Source organism: Carlito syrichta, unplaced genomic scaffold (assembly GCF_000164805.1).
Source record: "Carlito syrichta isolate Samal-C Ts95f unplaced genomic scaffold, Tarsius_syrichta-2.0.1 Scaffold305149, whole genome shotgun sequence".
In the NCBI taxonomy this organism is placed as follows: domain Eukaryota; kingdom Metazoa; phylum Chordata; class Mammalia; order Primates; family Tarsiidae; genus Carlito; species Carlito syrichta.
Window position 1 is genome coordinate 1297531 of NW_007249245.1, and position 11134 is coordinate 1308664.

At 35.4% G+C, this 11134-nt stretch overlaps 1 protein-coding gene across 1 annotated transcript in view; it reads right to left on the reverse strand.

Annotated features, from left to right (window-relative positions):
- Window positions 1-11134, reverse strand: part of SATB2 (SATB homeobox 2) — a 183737-nt gene that overhangs the window by 170999 nt on the left and 1604 nt on the right. Inside the window, exon 2 of the mRNA XM_008061216.2 lies at window positions 10896-11123. Within this exon, the coding sequence (XP_008059407.1) occupies window positions 10896-11064 (169 nt within the window). The 5' untranslated portion in view covers window positions 11065-11123. The remainder of the gene's footprint in view (window positions 1-10895; window positions 11124-11134) is intronic.

Sequence of the window (11134 nt, forward strand, 5' to 3'; positions counted from 1 at the left end):
AGAGGACTTTATTGAGTCATTCTATCAAAGGAAGAGAGCTGCATCTCAGAAGCCTGCCTTGGTGAAAAAGAACTGTCTCCCTCAAACTCGCTTTCAAGCTATACATCAATCTTCAATATAATTATGTTTGACAGAATATAAGCTCTTGGCAGTTAACTTGTTTACAATAAATGCTTAGTTTGGGTACATGGACTGTATTTCAGTCTTACAAATATCAAACACAAACCTACAACACAGTCCCATTATGGAGTCAAGAATTATTTTGCTATAAATCTTTTTATTGGGGGGCCAAGGGAATTACTTTGCAGTTTGTTTTCCACTAACCACTTGGAACAGTGTAAAAAAAGGTACATTTCTACTCTGCCCTTGGCTAATTGGAATTCTATACATTTCCATAGAAGAATGTTCGCTATCAATGCTGAACATGCAGGGAAGACCTGGTTTGGCCATGGCAGCAAAAAACACATGAAATGAAATGGTTCTCCCTGATGTCACGGCATTTTCCTACAGTTTTTTTCCCTACTCCAAGTCTCTTGGGAACTAATGACCATTTGTAACAGCACTGGCAGACTTTCAGCGGTAAGCTCCAGTTTTGGGGGGTTTATAAGGTAGCTGTAAAAATATGCTTAAGGCTCAAACTTGCCATCTGAATAAGCCTGTAAATAGAGTTAGTTTTGCTGAATTCTATCTAGAGATTTATTTGAGAAAGAAAAAAAAATCAGTATTGCCTTATTTACCCTTGCAAAGCGGCTCTGCCTGGATCTTAAATGTGCAATAACCTCCCATTCAAAGAACAATTTGCTCTTCTTACTCTCCCTCAATAATAAAGGGTTTTTGGTGTTCTGATACCACATTTGTGAAATCTAATGAGAAAAATCTTGTCTGAACCTTCATAAGCTTCCTTCCTGGCATGCACCTTCACCAGCACTCGGAACACCTTTCAGTTTTCAGATGAAGACAACTGCAGGATTTCCTTGTTTGTCTTCTAATTTCCCACTTACCATGTAATCAGAGTCCTATAATAATTCAACTTTCACATAGTATTAATATACAGAAAAGATCATGTTAAGAATCTTATTTTAAGCATATTTTTCCAAAATAACTAATACTGAAAATTTCACTTTTTAACTTAATAGTGAGATTCCACAATTTCTTTCCTTCTCGTCAACGTTACAGTTTCAGGTGACATAAAATGCTAAAAAAAAAAAAAAAGATGTCTCTCAACTTCCAATACAGAAGATGAGAACCTGATTTGTAAGTTTCAAAGGCTGTAAAAAATGATTTTATTTAAAAAATTTTACCACATGACTTTCACAGAGAGAGACAGCATCATCAACCTCATAGATTTTTCTTGTTAATATCAAAAGCACTAGTTTGCAATGTGAGCTAATGGAGAATTGTAATATTCACCTAAAATAATCACTCCTTTTGCTAAATTAAAGAAGTCCTCTTAAAACCTTGACTATTTACTTGAGGGAAGGAGGACATGGAGAAGGTGATTGTATGAGAACACACACACACACACACACACACACACACACACACACACACACACACACACACTTTTTTTTTATTGTACAACAAAAATTCCCTCCAAGGCAAAAAGACACTATGCCAAGTTCCACCCAGAATTAATGTTTAGGTTTAAATTATAAAGTCCAGAAAAACGGAACCACTAATAGACCCTTAAAGCTTGTGGCCTTCATCAATGCTAGTAGGTTATGTAAATGTTAAAATTAAAAACCCTCCGCTGACAAAAGTATTTTAATGAAGGTGCTATTAACTAGACGCTCTGGATTGAATAACAGTTTTTAGAAAGCTTTTTCAGGCTGTTTGATATAAATTACACTCTAAAGGAACAACCTTCTGCTTGGGACGGTTCTGGAATTGTGAGGCCTCCCCCAGAAGGATGTACTGCCTATCTTGTTCCTCTCATTTTGCCACCTCAGAAAGACTTTTAAATACTGAACCCAAGAAAACTTAGCGACAGATCGAAGAAATACTCCCTTTTGCATCTGTCAACTGGCCCAATACTCTGTTGGCCAACATTCTTTGCAGTTTTTCTATCCCCACCATGAGTAGGGGGCCTGGGCAAACTCCACACCACTGCCCAGGTGTTCTCAGGAGCTCACAGTTTCTATGAACGGAGTAACATACATAGCCCAGAGTAAAGAAGGCTAGCCACTGAGCTTGCCTGCTGTCTGCTGGTTCACTGGGAGCTGCTGCAAGCACAACTCTAGGGAAAGAGCTGGGGGCTCATTGACATTAAGGATGTCAATGTAAGGGCTCAAGGGACTGCAGATCTAGGCCGCAGACTCTGCACCTCAGGTGGCAGTCAGGTGAGCACACATCAGGTGATGTGTACACAGGGAAACACGGGTTTCCCCAACCCCATGTGTGCCACGATTCAGCCTCAACTCCCTCTCTCCCCTTCAGCCTGGCTAGGAATTAGAGACAAGAAGTCAGCAGCAGGCCAGAGAGTCACACCTAACCCTGGTTTGACTGGGCTTTGTAACAAGAATGTTCTTGACTTGACTTCCATCTACACAGGTTAAATACAGAAGGGAAGGGAGAGGATTTAAAAAATGCGATTTCTTTGGTCAAATCATATGTGAAGACAAATTCAGTGAGCTCTTTTAACATCGCCAGGGCAAGCACTTCTCAAGGGCTCCTCTCTGAACTTCCCAGGCAAGAATAAGAGCCAAATGGTCTCTCCCCAAAACAGATTTTAGCTAATAAACACGACAAAGTAAGCGAAAAGCACTTCAGTTATGCTGCATCTTCTCCAAGACTAAAAATCTGTACATTGTGTGACAGGTCCACCTCATTTTTCTTAATGATGTTTTTATTATTCTTTCACTCAATTAAAGCAGAAATGGATATTGCATCTTCTGACTGTATAATTGTTATTGTAATCTGTTTTCGATCACTGCTTGGGAAATGGGTCCAAAACAACATAAACTCTCCACTGCCTCAAAAGACAAGTCATTTTCTTTTACTACAACACTTAAAGAGACATTTATCATGCTGCTCTGTTAGCATCTTTGGATTATGACAAAAGAAAGTTCTTATTCTGTTAACCAAAAAAAATTTCAAAACACTGCTATTTGAAGACTTTTGATATGAATATATTTTCCCTATAAGCTACTAAAAATATTAATTTTGCCTTACTTTATATGTATGAATAATTTAAACAAATGCAATAAAAGTACTCAATTTTAATATAGGTCATAATCGGGAAATCTGAAAATCTGGTTCTTTTTACTTTATGCTTTTGGTTATTTCCCAGGAGGCTTGGGCATGCCATTTAACCAAATCTGCTCTCTTTGCAAAGAAAATATTTTCTTATGTTACAAAAAAATCAAAGTCAGTTTAAAAGAATTGATACATTTGCTTTCTAGCCAAGCACAGAAACAAGTAAAAAGTATATGTTGAAAGAAAGAAAAGATATCTGTGGTTAATGTGATGAGATTCAAGTTATTTCTATGTTAAATGCCCAAAAATCATCTCTGTCAGATCTTAGTGATTTGGAAAACATTTGCTCTAACTAAAATTTCTAATATATATGTATAATGTCTTCCAAGAAATAAAGACACTGAGCTGCTGTGCATATTTCAGAAACTATTCAGCCTTCGGCGGGCACCAGTTACCCTGGTGTGAACTGCGTCCCTTTTCATAAAAAGTAGCTTGCAGTACTGCCCCTCAATTTTTTTTAATCTTTGCTGTATGTTATGCTACGTTTTAAAAACCAACTGTGCTACGAGAGAACTCCATTCCAAAAAGCCACTAGGTAAGGGCAGAACTGTACTTGCCTCACACATTAACAAGGAGTGAGAGTACCAGGAGCAACTAAAATTGAAATATACTTCCCCAGAGGGTTTTACTACCCTAATGTGTCACAACCACAAATAAGAAATGTGTTTATTAAAAGCCTGACATAGTTTACTGATCACTTTATTGTAAAGTTCAAATTCTTGACATTTCTATTAATGCCTTTTTTTCCATATTTTAGTCATTTGTCAAACTAGTACCTGTAACAACCACTAGTTTAAGCTGTAGAAGTATAGACATCAGATTAAAAGGGGAAAAAAATACATGCTATAAACCCAATTGTCATAATTATATAGCTCAAGCACGTTTTCTCCACATTAAGTGTTTTTACCTAGTTTTTAGAAATTCTAAACTAAGTAAACTTGGTAATTGAGAAGCATAAGACACATAAGTTGTAGAGGGCAATTTCCGATGCAGCTTTTCACTGCCACTTAATTATACTGATTTTACCACAAATTTTTAAATCACTTGCTATTAAACAGCAAAACAATTCTGTTAATTGAAAAAAATATACAGATGTATAGATGGAGCTACACGATTTTGAAAATGCCATCACAGAACATTTTTACAAAAAATACTGTAGTATGTCATACTTATAGGGCATTTTTCTATGTAAAATAAGTAAATAAATATTTGGTTGATCACTAACAATAAAGAGAACAATGTGACTCTAGAAAATGGGAAACAGCGTATGACTGTGGCTACATCTGTACTTTTTTTTTTTTTAATCTGTAAGTCCTTTACTGACTTTTGTTTTAATTCATACCTCAATTTCAATTCCACTCGGGGCATCTACTTTGACTTTGAAATATCTATCACACTGCCCCTAAGTAGTAGGAATGATAAATCTTTTGTATATAAAAATCCATTTTTAACACATAGACTTTTCAAGACCTCGACTGCACTTTAAAATAAACGAAATTCACAGCTCTCCTTACTGGACCCCTAAATTTATGCTGGAGAGCAGTGGTGACTAGAAGCAAGAAAAGACCTTTACAATCAGGGTTAGCAGAAGGAAATCGCTCACTTTAAAACTGCTATAACGAAAAGAACGGAAACTAAAAGGCAAACCCTTTTCTTCCTTTTTTTTTTTTTTTTTTTTTTGAGCTAGGCATAAAGGTCTCCTACTTGAAATCATTTTAAGTTATTCCTTTTTTTTTTTTTTAAATAATGAGTTAAAATGTATGAGTTAGATCCAACATTTCACTGCTGTTCTTATTCTTGGGGAGTGGGGGAGAAGGGAAACTTGCTGCCAAGGCTTCTGAAAAGAGAGTTTGGGCTGCTAATTTTCCGTTCACAAAATCTAAATTCCCCTTATGCATTCTCACAACTCATGAAATAATATGAAACAGTATTATATCACTGCAAATTGAGACATTTTTATCAAAATAAAGAGTGATGATGCCAACATTTCATTTGTCATTTCCCACTTGTCACTTTTCACTGACAAACTGTTACACATACAACTTTTGTCAAATGCTCCATCTTTAAATATGTTCCAAAATGCCATTGTATCTCAGCATTCATGTAAGGAAGATAGTAAAAATTACTATGTTACCACACATGAGTTAAATAGGTTTTTAAGAAGCCTATTAAATAAAAGAATATAAAGAATTACTTATTTATTTATATTTCATGTAAGTTTGACTTCCTAAAATAAAACAAACTATGTTCATATTTTACACACGTAATGTAGGATTATTAGTTATAAGAAACTTTTTTAATGGTGAGAAATTGTGTCAATTTTATCTCACCCTAACCCTAAAGACGTTTAAAAGAAAAGCGTGACCCAAGAATATAATACAATTTGGAATTCATCTAGCCCTGTTAATTTAGCATGTCTTTTTAAAAACATGCATATAAACTGTCTCTGTACTAAACCTTTTTTTTTAAAAAAAAAAAAGAAAACTAAAGGTTTTAAAGTATAACCAGCAAACTAAACTTATCACCTTGACAGATATACCAAATAATTGCCATAGTCTTGCTCGGAATAAAATTGACTTCCATATTCTTAAAATGACTCAAATTCACATTTTTAACATCTAATAAATGGTGATTAGTCTGTTTCCCCTGTCTACAGAAATGAGTATATATATATAATTTTCTTTTCAAAAAAGGAAGGTATTAACACAGAATATGTAATATGTGCAGACTGATTTTGCTGGTTATAACTCCTTGGGAAGAGATGATATTGCTTATTTTCTGCAGGGGTTAAAAAACAGATGCCTTAAGGGACATCTACATAGTTCCAGTACACACACACACACACACACACACACACACACACACACACACACACACACAGACACTTCACTGCAGATGATCTTGAGTATACAATGGTCAGTGGGTTTCTGCTGATGGAATATAAGGCTTCCAAAATTACTTGAAACATCAAATTATGCTCAGGACTTTGAGGGGCGGATACCCTATGTTCTGTTTAATGTGTATGTTCCATTGCATATATTTTTTTTAACCAAGTATATCTTTATTTTAATAACAGGCCAAGGACTAAAAACACTTTAGAGAATGGCTATTTTTCTACCTCAGCAAAACTACAGAGGACATGCTAGGCTGCTGGATGACCCCAAAGCATAAGTTCATTCTATTTAAAAGATCTTAAAATCCTAAAAAAAAAAAATTTGGAGGGAGGGAGAAATACAATCTTTTCTGTCTTGAAATAATAATATGAGTCCTTCCTACAAGTATTATGGTGTTCATCCTTGAACATAGTTTTTTCCATTTTGCCCATGTTGACAATATATTTCTAAATTTTTAAGTATTTTATATATTTCAATATATACACCTCTCTACTTTCATACCTGTACTCCTTTCAAAAAGGGAAATAACCCTCTAAACACACGGCTAAAATGGTGACTGCACCTGACCTCAACTGCATTTTTTTTAATCTAAAAGGAAATATTCCACATGTAGAGAATTAAACTAACTATTGTTGTAGACAACATTCAGCTCTAGATAAGGTCCTGTCTAACAATCTTGATCACATTTCTTCCCTATTTGAATACATCAGTGTGTACTGCATAATGATGCTTCCCCCTTACAACAAGACAGTTATGTTCTTAAAAGGGCTGCAGGATAGTAAGAATAGGTCTACTCTGGATGGGCTAGCTATAACCTCAACAGACAGTTCTTCAACAAAAATAAATTGTTATTAGACAGTTCTTCATCAAAAAGTAAATTGTTATTTATAAAACATAAATTATTTTTCAAAGCTAAGCAATTTTTTTCCAAAAAAGCAACTAACTCTAAGAGACATTTCCAATGTTCAAATATTTTCCCCTAAAATACAGTGCATTTAACACCAAAAGTCATGAAATTCATAGGAAAATGAAAAATATCAAAAATATTTCTGATGTTTAATGCCTCCTATCAGCAAATACACCATCTGGTATATTCAAGTATTGTTCATTCAGTTTAAATAAAGCTGTCTAAAAGTTATTCTTTAAGCCAAACATTAAAAAATGAAAACGTTTGTGCTAACAATGAATGAAGCACAATAATTTATTGCTATTAAAGCACAACTGGCCAGCACCTTCCAGCAGTCTGGGAGGAGAGCAGAATGCCTTGCTTCCTCTGGAAACTTGACTGGCACCACTTTCATTTCATGCTGTAGGTTGCGTGCTTGACGCACTCCACACAGTAAAACATTCTAGATACTTAGGCTAATAGTGATAAAAAGGATCATCTGATCCTTATTTTCATCATCCTTAATAATTTCTTCTTTTTCCCTAAATCTTCAAATAGATCTGTAAGTTGTAATCAACAATTTCACAGATATAAATGTCCCCATCATTAATCATCCTTTTTCAAAATCCTTATGGAGTGAATTACTAGCTGAGAGGGGACGCCAATTCTAGTAAGTGAATGTTACCCAGCAGGGATATAAAGCTGTCAACACCATGGTGCTCTTGCTTGCTCTAAACTCTCTTCCAGCCTTCATATGTTTTTTAAAGAGATATTAGCCTTTTTTTTTTTTTCCTTAAGGACCTTCTATAAAAGCTGACTGACATACACATCTGAGCACTTATATTTTATTACATACATGTTTTAAAACACTGCTTAGATAAGAGCAAAAACATCCTAGAAAGTGTTAGAAGACAAAGCAAAACTGATCTACTTTCTAATAGAGTCTTCTAAAGCTAACCACATTGTAAACAATGCACTAACTTTTGAGTCTCCTATTAAAACACAACCTTGAAGACTGTGACAGTGTTTCTACTAACCTTTGCTAGTTAAATTCAGACATTAAAATAAGGCCCCTCCTTCTTATGAATACCTAGTTCTTATCGAAAAACATAGCAAATTCCCTTTTCCTAAAAACACAGCATAACAGCAACAGAACTAACTTACAACCAATGCATTAAGAAACATATTTGCCTCACTGCTTATAAAAAGCAGTAAGACAAATTACTATTTTATTGGGCAACCAATTTACTTGATTTCCCCTAGTTTAGGGAAGGAGCTTTTAAGAAAAAGGAATACTAAAGATTAACAAATATGGACTCCCAAATTTTGAGCTCTATTTTTAAAACAAATTTTTATAACCATTTTACAGCATTTACAGGATTGCAATATATCTGAAAATGACAACGAATGATACAGAGCTCTAAATACTTTTGTAGTTAGCTATGCTTACGTTGCTTTATAAATAAAATTTAAACAAAAGGGTGTAGGGCGGTAGAAATATAATCTAGTTTATATTTACCTTATGTTTTAAAAATCTTTCCACTATAAAAAAACTCTAACTTAGAAATTTATTTAAAATTTTTTAAAATTTAGAATGTACATTTTTAAAAAGGTTTGGCTTTGCTTCAATGTATATACATGATTAAAAGTTACAAAAAATGAAATTATTAACACCTTTATGTATATTTGGACACTATATAAACTTAAACCATAAAATAATTACTAACATTCAATGACAAAGATTTGTACTATCAAAATTTTACATTCTAAATTGTTAAATTCTAAAGTTCTCTAAATTAATGCTTTTGCAAACAATCTATTATGCTATATAGAGAAAAACTTTTCTTTAAAAAAAACTTGAAAATTTCACCAAACAATTTTAATCACTTTACTATTAAGTATTATAAATCATATATATTGAGACAAAAATTACATTATCTTTATATTCAATTTGTGAAGCAGCTAATAAGACCTTTGCTATTACTAAATTAAGAGAATGTGTCTAAGGCAGCTGAAACAAATATATTCTTCTTCAACAAGACAATCATTTTAGTTTATGTCAAAAGTATACTAAGTGGTCAAATGTGAATTTTAGTCTTGGAAAATTTGAAAAGCAACCACTGTTTGAAACTAAAGGTAATCCTGGTCAACAAAATGTGGCAGTTTCTTTCATAGTTTAATATGACATAGATGGAGGGAAAAACATCTTGTCTAGGAAAGCCCAATTGTTAACAATTACATTCTAAAACGTTTAGAGACTCCTTTCAAATTAGTGAACTGTATGAGGTCTTCAGAAAGACACCAAAATAAGTCCACATTTTTTCTTTACACCTAAGGCCACTTTGGGGCACCCTACCTCCCAGAATTACCAAAAATTTTTCAGTAAAACATTATCAGCACTTACGTCATCTCAGTTTGGTCCCACCATATTCACCACATATTTTTCTTTCTAATATGCACATGCTAAATGATTATATGAAAAGTCTGGAGTTATTACTCCAGTCTCAGGACAACCCATTAATAAAGCCCTTTTAAAAACTGAATCACAGAACTGTTGAGTTTTGCTTTGTGAAAGTATATTTTCAAGTTCCAAAAAGGAGATACACAAGATACAGTCTATAGCCAAGTAATTTTTTTTAATTTTAAAAACTGGGAGTATGACTGCCTCTCAAGGAAGATGAGTAATATGAATAGCTAAGACAAACCATCCCGAATGTCTACCATAAAAAAACAGAAATAGCAAAATAACTAAAAACAAAAAAAAGATTTTACTAAGTGTATGTGTTTAATTCTTTAAAAAGGAGTGGACATTTAGAGTTATTTATTTCAAAATACACACAATGGACACTTAGAACAGGAGTGTGGGAGCTTATCATTAAGTTTTGCCAGGGTTTTAGATTTCAGGCAATCTAATATAAAGAATTATATTAAATGGGTTACTGTTGAAAGTATTAGGGGGAATAAACACCTTAGAGGTCAAAAAACTTAAACCCCAAACACATACACAAAACCTGCATGCCATGTAGAATTGTGAATTTAATATGTAAAAGACAACTAAGTAAATAGCATACAAACACCAAAATATTTTAATGTTTAAATTTCCCTCATATTTTTATACGATTACTTTTCCTAACCACTTTAAAGGAAAGTAGTTCCAGTCGTAGAAGCTACAAAAGATTTTCTGTAAATAAATTGAAATTCTTGGGAGGGGAAACAGCACACAGCTAAGACGACTACTCTGCCGTTTTTACCTGTTGCCCTATAGTTCATAACAAATTTACAAATTCATCTGCCTAAACTTTATGGATAACAGTAGCATTAAAGCTTCTAAGGGGCCTGAAAGATTCACGGTGATTATGTCCCATTTGAAATGCTCCAGGAGCTATTCTCAGTGGCCCCTCAGCTGTCCCGAAGCACTGTTCCAACAACAAAGTAGCACCGACAACACTCCTGTTCCACTCCTAGTCTGAGCATTCCATACTATTTCATAATAGCGAAAGCACCGAAACTTCATCCTTACCACAGACACTTTGAGGCAAGGCAAAAGAGTTAAGTCGCTAAAAAGCTCTCGAGGAAAATCTAGAAACAGTTAGCTGGCTGTGACATAAACCTGCCAACACCTCAGCATACAGTGGCAAAGTGCCCAAAACATGCCACCCTCTGGGTAAACCACTTTCTCGTTTCAACTCGAGATGAAGCTACCAGTTGCAGATGAGAGGCGACAGGGGCATTATTTGGCAACCTGGAACTCACTTCCTGTAATCCTACACCGCACCAGCGCCCAATCAACCTGAACCCTGACACCCGGGCCATTGTCACCAGGCCGCGGGCAGCTCGCGCCTCCCGCTCAGGGCTGTTACCTCCCACGGCCTTGGCCACGGAGCCGTTGGGCCTCCCGCGGGCTCCCATGGGGCTGCCGTTCTGCTCCAGCCTGGCCACCTTCACCGGGGGAGGCCCCTTGACGTCCGGGCTGCCGCTCCGCCGGTCGGGGCTGTCCCGCAGACACGGGCTCTCGCTCCGCCGCTCCATGCTGTTTCGACTCGGAGACAAAGTTCCCACCGGCAGGTCGCAATAAAACGCGCAGGGACCTAGGGAGGGG